Here is a 20,640-nt window from a genome sequence, read left to right on the forward strand (position 1 = left end):
TTCTTTTGCATTTCCTTTGTTTCTTGTCCTGTGTGTTTCAGACTACCAGTCAGTTTGCTCTGGATAATGACTCTTTTAGTTTTCTTTTTATTTATCGTTATGTGACTCTGTTCTGATTATTTGTTTAGTGGTTACCTTGAGGTTTATAAAAATCTCGTGGATGAGATAGGCCATTATCTGATGACCTCTTATTTCCTTAGACTAAGTCGATTCGATCCCTTTCCTCTCCCCCTTCTCAGTTATTATTGTCACAATTTATTCCATCTTGTGTTGTGAGTGTGTGTTTAAAGTGATGAGGTTATATTTATTTTTGGTGTTTTCCTTCTCTTAATCTTTGATTGTATAATTAAGTGTTTGCTAACCTATTCTGAGAGAGAGCTGCAAGTTTTCTGATTTTGTCTACCTGTTTTTCTCCTTGCTTGAAGCTTTGTATCCCCTCTCGTTCTTTTTTCGGGCACGAGGGCCTTGTTGAGCATTTCTTGTAGTGGGGGGGTCTCGTGGCATTGAACTCCCTTAGCTTTTGTTTATCTGGGAAAGTTATTATTTCTCCATCATATTTGAAGGATATTTTTGCTGGATAGAGTATTCTTGGCTGAAAGTTTTTGTCTTTCAGAATTTTGAACATATCATTCCAGTCTCTCCTAGCCTGTAAAGTTTCTGTTGAGAATTGTGCTGAGAGCCTGATGGGAATTCCTTTGTATGTTATTTATTTTTTTTTGTCTCGCTGCCCTTAATATTATTTCTTTGTCATTGTCTTTTGCTAGCTTTACTACTATATGCCTCGGAGAGGGTCTTTTCGTGTTGATATATTTAGGTGATCTGTTGGCTGGGATGAGACCAGTGGTCTCATCCACTGGTATTTCTAGCTCCGTCCCCAGATTTGGGAAGTTCTCAGCTATTATTTCCTTGAACAAGCTCTCTATTCCTTTTTCCCCCTCTTCTCCCTCAGGAATCCCTATAATCCTTATGTTGCATTTCCTAATTGAGTCAGATATTTCTTGGAGAATTTCTTCATTTCTTTTTAATCTTAGTTCTCTCTTCTCTATCAGGAGCATTTCTGCATTCCTATCCTCAATAATGCTAATTCTTTCCTCCATGTTGTCAGCTCTGTTCTTTAAAGATTCCAGATTTTCCTTTATCTCCTCCATTGTGTTTTTCATCTCCAACATTACTGGTTGGTTTTTCTTTATGGTTTCAGTCCTTTCCTTCATATTGTCAGCTCTGTTCTTTAAAGATTCCAGATTTTCCTTTATCTCCTCTGTTGTGTTTTTCATCTCCAACATTACTGATTGGTTTTTCTTTATGGTTTCAATCTCTTTTGTGAAGAAATTCCTGAATTCATTGAATTGTCTCTCTATGTTTTCTTGTAATTTGTTGAGCTTTTTCATGATAGCTGTCGTTTAGATTATAAATTTCTGTGCCTTCAGGGTTGATTTCTGGGTGCTTGTCATTTTCCTTATGGTCTGGAGATTTAATATATTTTTGCATCATGCCTGCTGATGTTGGCTTGTTTTTCCTCATCCTAAAAATATCTGGTCACAGTTTCCACCTGCTGCCACTGGGTGGGGGTCAAGAGCTGTATACTCTGAGCCTGCTGTGATCCGCGGGTACTCTGGCCGCTCCACTTCTGTGCTGAAGTTCCGGCAGCGGGGAGGGGAACGGCTCTCTTTTGCCTACCCGATCCTGTGGGTTTCTCATTCTTTCATCGCTGTCTGCTCTCCTGGGGTGCTCAGATGTTGATGGCACCCCCACAACAGATCCGTCTCCTCCATATGGGAATTTCCCAGAGGCTGTGAGAGAACTTGGAGAGTGACGGTTTTCCCACAGAGGGCCACCTGACCCCCACCCTCACCCCCCGGCCCCCTGCCCCCCAGGAGCCTCGCAGACCTGGAGTCACTGATTGAATAGGGAGGGGGAGGGTTTCTCCTTACCTCTCCCCACTTCCTCCAGGGGTTCCAACACCTTCACCTTCAAATGTACATCTGCATGGGTCTCTCAGATATTTTTTATGTTGTGTGAGTGTCCTTTGTTGGCATGCGAAAGGCATTTTTGTTGTATCTTATTGGAGGAGAGTCTACGAGAAAAACTCACTCCACCATGATGCTGATGTCACTCTTCCTTGTTTTAAAAAACGTATTCTCTTAATTGATTTCTGTTATATAAATAAGAATTTTTCATTTGCTTTCCCACTTCACTCCAAATTTATGGAGATTGTACTGTAATTATGTAAAATGGGATGAATTTAGGTATATAAGTGTTTATACATCTCATTGGTATTTGGTTTATTAAACATACTAGTTTCTATTTAAGTCCAAGAGGCTAGTGATTTTATTTAAAAATTGTAGAACTAATTTGGTATATTCTGATGCTCTGTTGGGAAACATTTTGATGCTTTGAATACTCATATTGCCACATAGCATTGATCACATTGTGTCTTTTTATTAGAGAGAGAAGATTCATGAGAGATGCAAGAATATTTGTCCTCCTAAAGATACCTTTGACAGGACTCTCTTACATACTCATGGTATGAATATGTGCTATTTGTAGATAATATTTAGATGAATATGTGCTATTTGTAGCATAGCATAAATATTAGTGAATAAAATCTGAATTTTTGGAACTTACTGTCTGTCATACCTATAATTTTTATTTCTAGTGAAATTTTTATAGTCTATGATCATAATCTTTTCTATAAGCTTTTAAGAGAAAAATCATGGGTCTGATGGTAATGTTATCCTTCAGTTCAAGAAATACTTATTTAATATATCGGTGCTCGGTACTTTGCTTTTTGCTGAAAAATAGATGAATAAGAAATAGTCCCTGTCCTCAAGAAGCCAATAGTCTCCTAAGTAAGGCTAAATAAATAAACCAGCAATTACTGCACTGTGTATCAAGTGGTAAGTCAGTGTGGTAAGATTGTATAGAGCTCCTAACTTAGCCTTAGAAGTCTTCCTAGTATTGATGATGATTGCTTGTGTTCTGAACTAGCTGTTGAGAAAGATTGTTGTGGGAAAATGCATTCCAGGAAAAGGAAATAGTTTATGCAAAGCCATAGAGTCAGAGAGAAGTTAGTGTGTTCAAGGTACCGCAAGAGTTCAGTATGTTGGCTCCACTGGGAGCAAGAAATGAGGCTGAAGAAATAGGTAGGAGTCAGATCGCAAAGAACCTGGTATGCCATGCTAAGGAATTTTTCTTTTCTAAAAGCAGTATACAGCTGCAAAATATTTTTGACCAGACATGATCAGATTTATGATTATCCATTTCACTGTGAAAACAGTTATGGATAATAAATTTATGGATGATGTTAAAACTGGAGGCAAGGAGATGGTTGGAGGCTATTTCAGTAATACAAGTGAGAAATCATATGGCTCCAACAGCAGTTATAATGAAGATGGAGAGGAAATTAGGCCTTTGAGAGATACCTCAATGATCAAGCCACAGGTTTTGGTGTTCAGTCAGTTGTTGGTAATGGAGCAAGATAATTCAAGGATGACTCCCAGATTTCTTGCTTGGGCAGCTGGCTAGGTGAAAGGTGCAATATAGGAGGAGGAACTTTGGAAGAGGTGGAGGCTGGTTTAATTGCAGTTTTGCAGAGAAGGAGATGTCTGATCTGCAACCCAGAGCTCAGGAAAGAGATATGGGCAGGAGATGTAGGTATGGTAGACGTTATCATAGACAATATGCTAGACAATAGCATAGTAGTTGAATCCAAGGGCACAGATGGGATCACCCAGGGAGGAGGTGAATAGTGAGATGGAAAGGATGATAGAACACTAGGAAGTTGTCACATTTAAGAGGCAAATAGAAAATGAGGTACCTGTGAAGGAGATAAATAGGAGAGATAGGAGAGTCAACCAAGAGAGAGGATAGGAGAGATAGGAGAGTCAGAGAGATAGGAGAGTCAACCAAGAGAGAGTTCCACCTTAGAAATGAAGAGTAGTGAGAGTTTCAAAGAAGTGAGAATGGTTAGTCTATAATGTCAGAAAAATTCAGGGATAGCTCATTTTGCACACTGAGAAGTCTCCGTGGATTTGGCAATTTAGGAGATCTTAGGGAGAGCATTTAGACTGGACTGGTGATTAGAGAAACCTCCATACTGTGTATCAAGGAGTGAGTACAAGAGAAAGAAATGGAGACTACCAGTATGGATGTGACTTGAAGATCTGAGATATAGGTATTGACTAGAGGGAACAGAGTGAAAGAATGTTTTTGCATGGCCAAGATTAGATGAAGCAAGAGAGGTACTTCCACAACTGAGACTGAGCGCTTTCTTAAATTTTGCATCCGAGGTCCTCCCTTGCTTCAATCTAGTCTGGGCCCTGGGGGTTTTATCTTTTTTTTTTTTTTAATGGGGAAAACTGAACATGTTTATGTGCAAAAAGGAAAGAGCTATTAGAAGGGGAGACATTGAAGATATGGAGAGAGGCAGGGTAATTGATGAAGTGAGCTCACAGAAGAGGCAGGAGGGGCTAGAGTCCAAGTGCAGAGAGGTTAGTTTTGGAAAGGAGGGTATCTTGTCTGAGATCCAGTTGGCGAGATGAAGCTAAAGTAGGTTGATTTGCAGGTAAGTGCAGATGATACAAACTAAGATGTCTAAGAAGAAAATTTATATGGTATTAAAAAAATCTTTGATTATAAGAAATTCTGAATGGAATGGTGGATATTTTGAACAATACAAACAGTATTCCTATTTTAGAATTTAGTTTATTTTTTACAACTACATAGCATGCCAAACTTAATCTCACCAAAACTTAATAGGATAACATCAAGCTTTCTATATCCATTTAAAAAAGACTTGAAATGTATTTAGTTGTTTTATCGCTACTAGACAATTGATTAAAATTATTTGAAACAGGTCTTATTCAGTGTTTTGCCTACTGCTAGACATATAGGAGGTGCTTGACAGATAACTTGTTGAAGGAAGAAACTTAAAGAGTTACTTGGTTGTGACCTAGTATGGTATTGAATCTGTCAAAATAAAGTTTATGGAAGTAAAATGAAAACAAGTTTAAACAATTATATTTTCCTTTTCCTTTTTTTCATAGATAAATCTAGGACAGATCTGGAGCAAGTACCTAAGGTAACAAAGCTTAAAAAATGAGAATACTGCTTTTTAATATTTTATCTTTAATTTTGCCTTGTCAGAAGCTTTCATTTGGCTGGTTTTTGACACTTTGACCACTTTGCTTCTTCTGAGACTTTGTTGCATCACTTCTTTTCTCTCTGTTTTGCCTCATCAATCTCTTCTTTATCACCGAAACCTACAAATATGTTTGTCTCTCCATCCTAAAAAAGAATTTTATTGCTCTTACTACTCCTTCAAATTACTGAGATGTTTTTTTTGAAATGAAATTTCTTTTTGAATCTGAAAAATTTTCCGTGAAAAATTTTGTAGAGGTGTGTAATAGATGAGGTTTTCTTTTTTTTTCTGGGTAAGGATTCCATTGCATTCATCAGATTCTCAAAGAGGTCTGTGATAATTGCTCTTTAGGGTGAGAAGAGAAAGAAAGATGAAAGACAGAAACAAAAAGGAGAGGGTGGTTGTTTTTAAAGTTCTTTGATTCCTACAAAATTCAAACTCTGTCATTTAAGGGCCTTAATTATTCGTTTCCATCATAGTCACACTCTTAACTTTTGCCTAGTAACCTTTAAACATTTCTTTACTTCAGCTAAACTTTTTTGCTGGCTCTGTGGTTTAGTTGCACTGTTCCTTTAGCCTGGAAGACTTTTCCCTCATCTCCCCATACTGAATCCTTTACAATCTTTTGCTTAAATGGCAACTTTACATGAATATATTTCCTCCCAACTGAAGATAATTGCCCCCTTTGCCGAATTCTCGTAGCATTTTATCTAGACCCCTGCCTTCCCTTTTAAGGCATTTGTCACAGTTCCCCTTATAAGATATTTATGTATATATTTTATCATATCTCTTGGACTAAAGATGCTTGAGATTAGGACCTCTGTAATAATTTATCTTTGTTTCCCCCTCAGTGCCTACCATAAGAGTTAGAGAATTAGTAAATACTTATTGAATTAATCAATACTTTCAATTATATTAAAGCTGGGATTAGAAAATATACTCGTGTCCCTAGTTAGATTTTCCCTATCACATTCATACTCATTTTCAGATATAGGTAAAATGAATCAGTAAATATAATAAAATATAGCATAGAAATTAAGTAATTAATTGATTAAACCATGTTTCAGACCTTATGCTAGGTCTTGGGGATACAAAGATTAGTAAGCTATAAATCCAGTCTTACCAGGAGCATATAGTCTCCAGGGGGAGCTATACATATTAAATAAATAATTTTTGTGAATTATGAGATAAGTACACATGATATACTTGTGTTTAGAAATGGGATGATTAATCTCTGTGTCATATACAGAAACATGTTTGTCCTTTAGATTGGGTCATATTCTCTAGGAAGATAGACAAGAAAGGGCATTCTAGGCCAAAAGGATGTATAAAGATGCTTAAGCATAAGAGGGTATGAAAGACGGTTGAGTATTGCTAGAATGTTACTTGTAAATAGTGAGAGTGGCAAGATACAGAGGTAGGTGGGTCCAAAAAAATGAAGGGCTTTTGATGCCACTTTAAAGAGTTTGGTCTTTGGGGTCATGCTAATCCACTGAGAGAATTAAACAGAGATGTTAATTCAGTTATACTTGCATTTTAAAGGCATATCTGACAGCAATATAGGGTATAGATTGGGGAAGGACATCAGTAAGTAGCCATTTACTGTAATCCAGAGATAATGAAAAACTGCGCTAATGACATGCTGTGGAGATAGAGGAGAGAGGAGATGCAAGCGATATCTAGGAAATATAATGATTAGGAGTTAGTGCCCAGATGGATGTGATATGTAAGGGAAAAAGAGGAGGCTCTTAATAAAATTGAATTTGCTTTGGTTTTGAAATTTAGTGTATGTCTAATCTAAAAAACTAATTTTGAAAAAATTTTAAGCAGGAGAAAATAGAAATATAAATATAGAGAAATTGATATTTGGCATTTTTTAAAAACCACTATCAGTGGTAAATAATATGGAAATTTTAGGATAAGTATGTTATCTCTCTTTGGTATGTGCCCAATGGGACTGCATTAGTGAGTTTGATCAAGTAGTAATGGAATGATCATCTCCACTGGTAAAGGCAAAAAAACATTTTTCTATCTTTCATGAGGATTTTTAGCTTGATGAAACATTATTTATACATTTTTCTTATACAGATTTTTGTGTAAGTAACAACCTGTCATCACTTGCTTTTGCTCTTTATGCTTGAGATCCAAGTTAATTATTATTTAATGGTCTTATGATATTAGAAGGGATAATGAATGTAAAGAAAATGTAATCTAATTGAGGGAAATGCATTTTTTTAATAGATTTTTATGAAACCAGATTTTGCCTTGGATGATTCCTTAACTTTTAATTCAGTTTTACCATGGTCTCATTTTAATACTGCTGGTGGAAAAGGAAATCGTGATGCAGCTTCCTCAAAGTTGCTACAAGAAAAGGTAATTTCTTTTTTACTTTTTCCGTGTAGAGAACTTTATTCTAGTTAAGTGGTACTATTTCATGGGTTCAGATTTAGTTATTTAGTAAGCACTACTTTTAATTTCATTTTTATTGTTACTGATAATTGTAAGCCCTCAAATCTTAACTGATAAAGTAATAGCATTTTGATTCAGTGGAATACAAGTTGTGTTGGTGAAAAAGGAGAAGCTTATTGTTTGAGTGCTTCTTATCTGAAACAGCGATTGATGGAATTTCAGTTGAAAAGATATATTAGATAACACAATTAATTGCTTTACATTTATCCCAAGCACTATATTGGCTAATTTTATATTCTTTATGATTTAAAGCACAGAAAATCACCTTTTCCTGATATACCGTTTTTCCTCATTTACACCTAGTAAGGATGATTATTTTAAAGCAAAAACATCATAGTTAAAAAATAGAATATTCCTGTTGTATTTTTAGCTTTGCAAAGCCTAGTCTTTAGCATATTGTTAGTCAACGGTTTTTAAAAATTTTACAGTGTTCTATATTTCAGAAGTCAGTGTCTTGAAAGTCATTTAAAATGTAGAACTTTAGGGGCCGGCCCTGTGGCACAAGTGGTTAAGTGCATGCGCTCCGCTGTGGCGGCCTGGAGTTCGCAGGTGCACCGCTTGCTAAGCCATGCTGTGGCAGCGTCCCATATACAGTAGAGGAAGACAGGCACGGATGTTAGCCCAGGGCCAATCTTCCTCAAGAAAAAAGGGCAGGATTGGCGTTGGATGTTAGCTCAGGGCTAGTCCTGCTCGCAAAAAAAAAAAAAAAAAAAAATGTAGAACTTTAAACATATCAACTCACATATCAAGAATCTTTTAAAACGTGCTTAGGAAGTAAAGACCTTTGATCTCTGTTCTTTCTCAGCACTTGGTTTAGAGCTTTTCTAAAACTGACTGTGGTTCTTAAACTGAGAAGAAAGCGTTTTGCTTCAGTCTAATGACATCTTTTGGCAGTCTGAAAGCTTGCCTTAGAAAGACTATTCAATAAATTAGGTTCCCTCCTCAGTAACTCAAGTAAGAACTAGTTTGGGGAGGAGAGGAGAAGAAATGTGGGAAAAGAATCATGAGTATTCCTTTTCTCACAGTTGAAAACGAAAATGAACTCACTTTTTCCTTTGACAACATTTTCACCTTCTAAAGGATTTCCTTGAGTAAGAACAGATTCATAAATCTGATGAAAATGATGGGTTTATGGACACAGGCTCACTCCCAAACTGCTTTTTCACATTTCAAATATATGCCCTGGTAGAATAATACCTTAAAAGAGAAAAACAACAAAAGCCAATAAAAATCTCATCAATCTATACAGATACTTTTAGGAATACTTTAAAAGTTGTTCCCTTTATAGAATTTTAATGGGAAATGAATTACGAAAATATGCCTTTGAAAAGAATAGATGAGTAGAATATTGATAAGTTGCAGAAATCTTTGAAATTCAAATGAAACAATTTTCTCATGCTAAATGTTTTTAAATGACTAAAGTAATGGAATTTTTTTTTTTTGGTAAGTTGCAGAATCAGGTTTGTTATATTTACACTCTGGCTCTTGCTCATTCTGCTCTGTTCTTAAGAAAAGGAATAGAAGACAGGATTCCAAGAGAGCACTCTCAGACTTACTTTATGATTGACAACAGCTGTCTTATCTTCTTAGCTTTCAAGACAGGAGATGCTACAACCAGGATTAGGGAAATTTGTATCCTATTGTAGTGCTTCCCAAAGTGCTGGTCTGTGATGAGATAAGGAGTTTGCACTAGAATGAAAAAATTGCACTGCTTCCTTCATGAAGAAAGTCTTTCTATGAAAACAGTGCAGTGGGTTTAGCGATGTAGTTGATTTGCTTTCCAGCCAAGTTCCTTATTTTATCACGAACCTGTTCAATAGTTTGCAGACTGGCAGCAGCATATAAATCGCATTCTGAACAGCACTGTCCTAAAGGAGTTACCCATTCTCCATTTACTCTTCTGAAAATTGAGTCCATGTTAGCTTGCAACATACCCAAGTACCTTTGTCCCCATATTGCTTTTTAGGTAAACAAATGAACAGCCATACTGAAGATGAAAAGAACAGCAAAAGGGTATAAACTCAAGAGATGTAAACTCTGGAAGAATTTTTTGTTTGTAACCTATTATTTATTATAATAGATTATTAGAGGAGCCTTACTGAAAAAATGCATGATCTTATATGGTTTTAAGAAAAGAGGCTTGGTGACCAAGTAATCTCTTCTAATTTTAGGAGTCCTAAATATTGAAAGTCCATTAACCCTTTAACGCTATGAATTCTGCTGAGATGTTCAGGGATAATGCCTAAAGTTTGAGCTATAGGTTGAAGAATCTAAAAGTAAAAAAGTGGGAGAGAAATGGAAAGATAACATAGCCAAAAAAGGCATGTGCATTTAGAAAGGAAGAAAAGACAACTCAAGTTTTAGAAGTTCATATTTGAAATTAGGAAGCATTTTTAATATATGTTAGGAATTAATCTTGGTAGTGTTGCAAATAAAATATACATGAACTAATTGTTTAAGGCATTTGTCAACCTTTTAAGAGGAAAATGCATTGGAAATAAACTAAGTTTTACAAATTGAGAAAAATAATTTTTGAAATGTAAATAAGCAGCCTTGAAAAAAAATCCAAATGAATTCTGATACATACTTTCTGTAATTTGTGACTGGACCACCAATCTGTCTTGCATGGATTTGTTAGCATTTTGAGGCAGCAAAGTACAGTAGAAAGAGCTTCAGTTTTTGAGTCAGGGAGACCTGGGTTCAAATTTTAGTTTTGCTGCTTACTAACTACGTGACTTTATTCAAGTTATTTCATGTCTCTGAGCCTCAGTTTCCTCATCTGTGATGTATATAAAATACCAGTGCCTGGTATATAGAAGGAGGAGGTCAATAAATGGTTACTCTAATCATCTTTCGGTCAGTTAAATGATGTGTGATGTTGGTGATGTGTGATGTTGGTGATGTGTGAGGGTTAAGGAGATCATTCTCTCTCAGATTTTAGAATTTCTGAAACTAGATTATAATCTGAGATGACTGTGGGGTACTCTCACTTTCTAGAATGTAGTTGATGTTTGGAGGGCAGTAAGGATAGGAGCAGAAGAAGGTAAATCACCTTCTACTCTTTTGTCTTAGATTTATTAATCTTTGGAGTGGCTGTACCTTTCATCTCCCATCCATTTTGTTATGCCTAATATCAAGGACCCCATAATCAAACAGTTCACAAAATGGGATTTAAAATACATGTAGAAATCTTGTATCATTTTCAGAAAGTATTGGGATAGTCAAGGAAGGTATACTTTTAATGCTCCATGATTTTTTTTCCCTTTCCTCTTAAGCTGAGCCATTATCTGGATATCGTGGAAGTAAACATTGCTCACCAGATCTCTCTACGTTCAGAAGCATTTTTTCATGCAATGACCTCTCAACACGAATTGCAGGACTACCTCAAGAAAACTTCCCAGGCTGTAAAAATGCTTCGAGATAAAATTGCACAGATTGATAAAGTAATGTGTGAAGGATCACTACACATTTTAAGACTGGCACTTACCAGAAATAATTGTGTTAAAGTGTACAATAAACTGAAATTAATGGCCACTGTACACCAAACTCAGCCTACAGTACAAGTGTTGTTATCTACTTCTGAATTTGTTGGAGCGTTGGACTTAATAGCAACAACACAGGAGGTTCTACAGCAGGAACTTCAGGGCATTCATAGCTTCCGGTATGTAAGCTGTTAGAAATGTTAGAAATTTTTAAAGGATAAATTTTAGTGTGTAATGTTAGCCAAAGAAGTGTGAATATGTTTAAAGTTACATGGGTATTTTTTATTTCAGATCGATCTGTTTAGTAATGTTATCATTCTGATATTTTAGTTTTAACGAAACAAACAAAAACTGTAAAGACCAATATTTATGAAACATTTGGAGAGAGAAGCAAGATTAAATTTTGTCGTAGATGAAATCAATGAAAGGTCAGTCATGACTTTGAAAATGATTACATTTTGAAAATGTTCAAGTAGTATTGTGTCAAGATAGTAGATCAAGGTGAAGGAAAGAATACCAGTATATCTAAAATTAAGTTCATTTTACAAGTTCTTGAATAGGTTTTAAATTTAATAATTATTAAAATTCGTTTCTGATTTGCATTGTCTGTTTATCACATTGCAAAAACTTCCACATGGTGATGGAAAAGACCCAATTTCTCCTAAGTTCTTATTTTGAAAATACTTTAAGATTAGGGTTTTAGTTATTTTATGTGAGATCATGTCAAAATGTTTAATTTACAGGTAGACCAATTGCAAACCATCAAAATTTCATTCAGTTAAGCAGGCTTGCAGTGTCCTTGTGGAAGTTCCTATCTACTGATAAACCCATCCAAACTTTACGTTACTGAGTAACTACAAAGAAGTTTTATGGAAGATGTGCTCTGTAACTTAATAGATACTTAATATATTCTGGAAAACAATAGATAATATATTCTGGAAAAGTTAGCTTCAAAATAAGTTTATTTTAATTGAATTATAAATTCTTATTGACTAAGAATATGTAATTGGAATATTTATTTAGAAAGCATTTTTTTAAGATTCGCCCAAGTTTAATTACGTAAATGATTGATTGATTCATTCATTCAAGAAATGGTTGTTGATCACCTATTACATGTCAGACCCCAGGCAGAATACTGGGAATATAGCCATGAACAAAGCCGAGATGCTCTATGCTCTCACTGTTTCTACAATTCGTTTGGCGGGAGCAGGGAGGCAGAAATTCCTGGGTAGTTATAATATATGCTATACAGTATGATGATGAATGTACAGATCACTATGGAGCTCTAACCTTAGGGGAGGAACCTAATGCAGACTTGGATGTTTACGGAAAAAGTCTGAGTCACAAACCTTTTTGAGAATCTATTGAAAGCTGTGATTGGAACTTCTTTCCATAAAAATATACCTGTATATAAAATTTTGCAATCAATTTTGAGTGGTCTATAGTCCTTTGAAGCCTATTTTAGATTTCCCAGGGTGGAACCCAGGGTGACTAAATGATTTTTAGTTTCCCTTTCACCTCTGAAATTGTAAATATTGCCCTTTTTTGAACGTGTGTGTGGAATATATATATATATATATATTTTTTTTTTTTTTTAAGATTTTATTTATTTATTTTTTCCCCCAAAGCCCCAGCAGATAGTTGTATGTCATAGCTGCACATCCTTCTAGTTGCTGTATGTGGGACGCGGCCTCAGCATGGCCGGAGAAGCGGTGCGTCGGTGCACGGCCGGGATCCGAAGGGGCCGCCAGCAGCGGAGCTCGTGCACTTAACCACTAAGCCACCGGGCTGGCCCTGGAATATATTTTTAAAATAAAAATTTTGTCACTGCTTTAGAAAAATGGACTTCTGTAATGACAGAAACTATGTTTTTCACTTGTCTCTACTATATAATATCATGAATGTTGATGAACAGACCTGGGAGCCAGTTCTACAGAGTATAGAGTGCTTTATCCTCTAAATAGAACAGTGCTGAGAAATAGGATCAAAGGTTGATTGCTTGCCTGCTAAACACAAAATCCAAATCTGTTGTAATTTTTACCCCAAAGGTCCTGCAGTTTATTTTATTTTATTTAATTTTCCTTGAGTCATAAGTTTATGCCTAATAATGTTGATGTATAGTTATCCAAAGCTATCTGGAAAAAATTTAAGAACAGGGTTGGATATTTATTCCCAGTAGATTATGATTTATTGGACACAGAATGAAAATTTTATAATCTCATATTTATCTTGAGCCCAAAGAAGAGTTTACATTTATTTGCACCCTTACTCTTTTTGTTTGTATCTTAACTCAAAGAATAAAATATTGTTCATAAAATAGTATATGATTTTTAAAAAGATTTCCAAATATTCTGATTGTCTACATTTTGCTCAAATATCTTTCTACTATTATTTTTTAAGAACGTACACATGTGTAAAGAGTATTTATTCTTCATATAAAACATTTCTGCAAAGCTACCTATCAAATATCAGTGTGGTAATAACTGTATAGAAGTTTGGTATCAGAACTTGTGTTGAATTTCTTCTAACTTCTGATAAACACCTTCATATGCAAGTAATTTTCAAAGATAAAAATACTCTAAAAGAAAATGTTTTTCCATCAAGGAAGAATACTGACTCATAGTTTAAATAATTTAAGGCTGGCTATATTGTAATCCAGTTTTTTTTTTTTTAATTACTGTCAAATCCTATCTGAATGATTTAGTTTATCATTCCTTTTGCTATAAAGTTGATAAATATCATCATCAGTTACTTTCTTTTATAGCTTCACAGATATTTTTAATGCCGTTTAACTTTATTTGGAAGCATAAGAATTAGTTTTGAACCCTTTTTGTTTTTGTCTGATCAATTAGGATAACGTGTGTTATAGGTCTCTTGTCTACTATAAGTGTTAGTGGTGTAACCTCTGTTCTTAGTTTATTAAAATAATTATGCTCTCCCAGTGGGAGAAAAGAGATACTGTACTTGAATTTTACACACTTTTCTCTTTTTTTTTTTCATACCAGAGACCAAAGTTTAGTCATTTTTGTGGGGCATATCTTAGAAAAGCATAGAGTCTTACTTAAAATAAGAAATCTTTCTCTCAGTAGAATAACCAAAGGACTCTATTGGATTGATTTGTTAATAGTCTTTCCATTTGATAGATCTTAGTCCAAGTTTTGTTTTTGGCTATGTTCTTACTAATGCTTTTAAAAGGAACTTTCACATCAAAATCTTCTAATAGTCAAATTACTATAATTGCAAATCTCTACTTATTTAAAAATAATTTGAATAGTCTTATTTGTGTCCGATATTTCTGTGTGCTATTAACCTATTATATATTTTCCAGTCAGTGGTAGTAAAAAGTGCTTATGTATGTTTTCTTTTTTCTCAGTCTTTCTATATTTTTTAATCTTGATATTATTTTCTATAGAAACTTTTTTTGTGACTTTGAAACTCCCAGGACATTTTGTTTGTATTCTTTAATGAAATTTTACAACATTTACCATGTTTTATTGTCATTTGTGTTGTTTTTTTAAAAAATATCTTTCTATTGGGCCCTGAATGTCTTAGGCAAGAGCTTTTATTTATTTATTTATTTATTAAAAAATAAATATTTACATATTTATGGAATCTGCCAGGGTATTACCAAATGTATCTTGACTCTTTGTACCATTCTCTTATTCTTTCTTTTTCTTTCCATAATCATAGTCCCTGATTGATCATTGGTAGTTTATATATGACTGTAGTTCTTAATCCTGTCTGCATATTAGAATCCTCAGATGAGCTTTTAAAAAGGTATACCAGGCCTGGCCCCGTCGCTTAGTGGTTAAGTGCATGTGCTCCGCTGCTGCTGGCCAGGGTTGGGATCCCGGGCGCGCACCGACGCACTGCTTCTCCGGCCACGCTGAGGCCGTGTCCCACATACAGCAACTAGAAGGATGTGCAGCTATGACATACAACTATCTACTGGGGCTTTGGCGGAAAAAAAATAAAAAATAAAATTATTAAAAAAAAAAAAGTATACCACACTTCATCCAAACCAGTTAACTTAGATTTCCTAGGGGGTAAAGTCTGCACATTTGTATTTTTTTAAAGCTCTCTGTGAGACTCTAGTATGCACTAGAATTGAAAAGCCTGGTTTCTAATTGCCATTGGGTATTCTACTTTTTCAGAATTTGGAATTAAAGTGGTAACATCTTCCCACATGATTTCATTCTTTTTAAAACAAAATTTTCAACTAAAACATCTTCCTTTCTCTTTTCAAAGAGTGTCCTACTAATATGTTAGGGGTACAATGTATCTGTTATTGATGTAAAAATCTCACAGTTCTATCTCCTCTTCTGAGCGTGGAGAGTAATTTACACACTGGGAAATTTTGGCTCATTGCATAATTCATAATTATTAAAATGGATCTTTTGAACATTTGTTGATTTTTATAATTAAAGATTTTTAAATTATTGCCTAAGTTTTGCAAAACTGGGCAATTTGAATTATTAGGACATAAATATTTTTAACGATTGCTCATGAAATGAAATTCTGCTATCAGCAATAAAAAAAGTATGGTAATTAGTGTAACAATATATATCATTTGTGTTCTATACTAATTTAACTAAATGTGTTGCTGATAGGTTAATGACATTCAAATACTTGTTAAGCAGGTGTAATACAGAAGTCTCATTATGGATGTAAGAATATATTTGAACCTTGATAACTTGCAGGTTTTGGTATGGAAAGCTTCACTTACCTTGAAATTCAAGGATGTAGTGTAGTTGTTTACTCTTTTTTTCTTTTGGTGAGGAAGGTTAGCCCTGAGCTAACATCCGATGCCAATCCTCCTCTTTTTGCTGAGGAAGATTGGCCCTGGGCTAACATCCGTGCCCATCTTCCTCTACTTTATATGGGAAGCTTCCACAGCATGGCTTGACAAGCGGTACGTTGGTCCGTGCCTGGGATCTGAACCTGGGAACCCCCGGCTGCCAAAGCGGAGCGCACGAACTTAACCAATGTGCCACTGGGCTGGCCCCTATTTACTCTTTCTCATTGTAAAGGTTTATGTAGAAACTCTTTCAGTTTTCACCATTGTTAACTTTCTTTTCTTACCATTTACTACCACCATTACTCTACTACCACCACCACTATAAAACCTAAGAACATATTTTGAATACTTTGGTACTCTGTACCAGATACTAACTGTGCTAAGTATATTGCATGTATTATTTGACAGCCCCCCCCAAAAAAAACACCTCAATGAGATAGGTAATCTTATCCCCATTTTATTTTTATTTTTATTTATTTTTTTTTTGAGGAAGATCAGCCCTGAGCTAACATCCATGCCAATCCTCCTCTTTTTGCTGAGGAAGACTGGCCCTGAGCTAACATCTGTGCCCATCTTCCTCCACTTTATGTGGGACACCGCCTCAGCATGGTGTGACAAGCGGTGTCTCGGTGCGCGCCTGGGATCTGAACCCGGGCCGCCAGCAGCAGAGCGCGCGCACTTCACCACTATGCCACAGGGCTGGTCCCCTTATCCCCATTTTAATAGATAAGGAAACCGAGGCACAGAAAGTCTTAGGTGACTTGCTTCAAAATCTACAGTAAGTTATGAAACAGTAGAGTTGAGATTTCAACCCAGGTCTCATCTGACCCGAGAGCTATGTATATTTGATCGAGGATTTATAGGACCTCAAGTAGATCACTCTGAACATCAATGCTGACTTTATAGTGCGATAGATGTTAAACTGTGGGCTAGGTTTGCTGAGCTAGGACTTACCATAGTAGTTGATTTTAGGATAAAAATGAATGAAACTAGGTTGTTATCTAGTCATAAGCCTGTTTTTCTTTGGAAAGAAAAGGTGGAAAACATTCAGAGTTAACTATAGATTCCAGCTTATTGTGGTTTCATTGATTGGCCACTTTGGGATTCCATTTATGGGATTTTTATTATTGGAAGTATCAAAAGGTATTTAACATATTCTTTGATCCTGCTATAATCTCCTATAATTCAAATCTTCAAAACATTATAGTAAGAAAACATCCACATTGTGTGCTCTGTGATAAAGCCAAAAAACAGACTTTCTGCTATTTGATGAAACTAGAATTACTGTGGAGTTCAATGATATGTTAGTTTCTCTGATAAAAGCAGCACAAAGGTCATTGTAGTGAACTTACAGCTTAGTAGAAGATCTGAATTAATGTATAAATTGAGGCATATCAAAGTAGAAAGTATTGGAATTGTTCTCATTTATTTAAGCTGGTTGTATGAACCTAAGTACTTTTTCAGAAAGTGATATTTTGGTTATTTGTCATTTCAGTAGATTTCCTTCACCACTCTAAATTACTGTGTGTGATTATTAGAATACATACTTTTAAAATGAACTGTTAGCAGATTTGCCTATTAAATATTTTTGATAAAGTTAATAATAATGTGCAGGCCATTATTATTGCATCTCCTGTCAAAGTAGTCAAGCATATAAAAAAATTAGAACAAGGATGAATAGATGAATCTTGTAGAACATTTTAATTCTGGAAGTTTTATTTAATGATTTGTTTAGACAAATCTTTGCATATAATCATATACCTGTGATTTCATAATAAATACTATTTGATGTTAGTATTGAGATTTATATCCGCTCTCTTTTATAATATTTATCAGACTTTAAAATTAGGTTAAGAATGCATAAAAATGAAGCCACTCAGTTATTTAAGACAATATCTGAGGTCAAGTAGAACCTTACATTTATATTATGCTGAAATGGCAGAGAGTTTTATTATTTTGGTGCCCAAACATCAGTAGATACAGTCACATGGACTTCCTACCATAATTCTTTGCTGTGGTTTGTTGAAGACTCTTCATACCTGAGGATAACACATACCTGAGTGTTAACCTGTAGTCTGCATTAAAAAGGAATCTGTGATCTTCATAAACACTAATTGAGAACCAAGCAATGTTAAAATTATGTGTAGATTTATATCTTACCCTGTTGCTGCTTTTTAAAAAACTTATTGAAAACTCAAATATACACAAAAATACAGGAAATTATATGAGGAGAGTTATATGAAGCTGGATAAATTGTATATCACCTGTAAGTTATCAACTCATGGCCAACTGTCTTTTCTCTATACCCCTCCTCGACTCCTAGATTATTTTGAAGCAAATCCAAAATATCATTTCATTTCATCCATAAATATTTTATTATGTATCTTTTAAAGATAAGGATTTTTAAAAAGATAACTCTAATATCATTTATATTTTCAAATAGCTAGTCAGTGTTCAAATTTTTCTTCAAATTTTGTCTCAAAATTCTTTTTTATAGTGTTTGTTGAAATTAGGATCCAAATAATATCTATACATTGCAATTGGTTGATGTATTTCAAGTGTCTTTGATATATAGTTCTCCATTCTTCTCATTTTCTCCCTTTCAAAATATTTAATAAAGAAATTGAGTTATTTGTCTTATAGAACTTCTCACAGTCTGGGTTTTGCCGACTGCATCCCCATGTTTAGCATGTTTTTCTTTTTCCTATATTTTCTATAAACTGGTAGTTAGATTTAAAGGCTTGATCAAATTTAAGTTTTACTTTTTGTAAATAGGTAATAGGTGCCATAGGTAGTGGTGTGTATGTTGGTTAAGAGGCACATACCTGGTTGTCTCTCTTTTTATGATATTAGCAGCCATTTGATGATCGTTGCCTAGGTTTATCATCTTATTATGGATTGTAAATCATGATATTCTAATTATATACTTCCATATTCATTTATTAACTGGAATATTTCTATAAAGTGATATTTCTCCATAACAACTATTTGGTAACTCTGAAGGACAATTCTTACAAGGATAGGCAGGGTAAATTCTAGATTCTTTTCCTTTATTTAGCAGTTTTCAAAATAATGAATTGAAAGTCTAGCGTCTTCCAAAGGTGACTGATGAATTTTTAAACAAATATTTTTATAATTTTAATATAAAATATTTTATATAATTTTATAAAAATATATTTTATAAATATTGAAGTACTTAAGATCTTTGCTTTTTTATCGATGTTCAAACTGTCCTATCTTTTGTAGGAACCTCCTCAAGTTTATTCTTGAGTCCTGACATTTCATGACTAGTCATTGATAGTTTTCGTACTTTGTGTTATGGCAAGATGTTCATATTATACATTTTCTGCCCCAGATTTGTAGTCCGCCATTTCTCTAAGGAGCCCTAGTTTCTTTTAGTAGGAAATGGTATTTAAAAATTACAGTCTGGGTACCAGAGATATTCCTTGCTACTGCATTGGTCATTATCTCTAGGCCTTTGTAGTGGACAAAACTAGAAAATAACTTTCTCTTTTTAAAGAAAAAATATGAGTTTGTATTGATAGTTCCAATTTAAATTCAGGACTATAGAGTTTTTACTTCTTCAATCTTACATATGTATCTCCTTTCAAACAGGCTGAAAATTGTGGTTCCCAGTGACACCAACGTAATTACTCATTTGTTATATCCCAATATATATAGAATGCTCTCAGAACTAACAATGTTAGTAATATACTACAAACATATAGAATTTCTTTCTCTTCTTAAGGATATATCCTTTGTGGGATGAACGGATAAATTACTATGTTTTAAAGTTACTTGAAATAATTCCGCTTTGTGTAGATTTGCCACTAACTTGATACACAGTTAATTTGTTTCATTTGATTTTGATAGTTTAAGGATTGATTTTTTTAAAAATATAATGTTGTGGGCTGGCCCCGTGGCTTAGTGGTTAAGTGCGCGCGCTCCACTGCTGGCGGCCCGGGTTTGGATCCCGGGTGCGCACTGATGCACTGCTTCTCCGGCCATGCTGAGGCCACGTCCCACATACAGCAACTAGAAGGATGTGCAACTATGACATACAACTATCTGCTGGTGCTTTGGGGGAAAAATAAATAAATAAATAAAATTATTTAAAAAAATTATACATATATAATGTTGTTTTATAACTATGTTAAGTAGTTATATGATTCCAAAGTCAAATCCAAGAAATATAGCATACTTAGAGAAATTTAACTTTAATTCTGGTCCCCTTCCTCCCTATATACCCCTTTAAGTCACCATTTTAAAAAGTTTTGGTTTATATTGATCCATCCATCCATCCATCCCTCCCTCCCTCCCTCTGTGTGTCCCTCGTCTTAGATAAGCATTTGCATACTCGACATACTTTTCTCCACTTTGCTGTTTTCAGCTTACAGTACACTCTGGAGATTACAGTATGCATTCTCAATGGGGAATATCACCCCAATGGGGCAAAAATTGGTTCTTGAAGAGTGAATAAAATGTTGGATGTTACAGTGGTTTGTGGCCCTCCCAAGGGTCATGGTACATAAACAGATACACAGTATATCTGTGATACTAAAATTTTATGGGGGGGTGATTAGGAATGAAAATGTCTAAAAAGACTTCTTGGGGGACAATATTGAAAAAAAGGTTGAGAAACTGCTCTTTATATAGTACGTTAATTGATATTCCTTAATTCTTTTAAAAGTGTATAGTGTCTGTTATGATATATTGAACTAGCCTCTTATTGGTCAACATTTGGGTTGTTT

General features: G+C 34.7%; 1 protein-coding gene across 5 annotated transcripts in view; it reads left to right on the forward strand.

Moving 5' to 3' along the window:
- VPS54 (VPS54 subunit of GARP complex) overlaps positions 1–20,640 on the forward strand; it is a 111,153-nt gene that overhangs the window by 43,566 nt on the left and 46,947 nt on the right. For all 5 annotated transcript variants that reach the window (XR_009221670.1, XM_058551100.1, XM_058551101.1 and 2 more), the window contains 4 exons: positions 2,446–2,524; positions 5,046–5,080; positions 7,382–7,513; positions 10,885–11,270. Coding sequence is in view for 4 of the 5 variants with exons in the window: in XM_058551100.1 (XP_058407083.1) it covers positions 2,446–2,524; positions 5,046–5,080; positions 7,382–7,513; positions 10,885–11,270 (632 nt within the window). In the remaining variant the exon portion in view is untranslated. The remainder of the gene's footprint in view (positions 1–2,445; positions 2,525–5,045; positions 5,081–7,381; positions 7,514–10,884; positions 11,271–20,640) is intronic.

This window comes from Diceros bicornis, chromosome 12, assembly GCF_020826845.1.
Source record: "Diceros bicornis minor isolate mBicDic1 chromosome 12, mDicBic1.mat.cur, whole genome shotgun sequence".
In the NCBI taxonomy this organism is placed as follows: domain Eukaryota; kingdom Metazoa; phylum Chordata; class Mammalia; order Perissodactyla; family Rhinocerotidae; genus Diceros; species Diceros bicornis.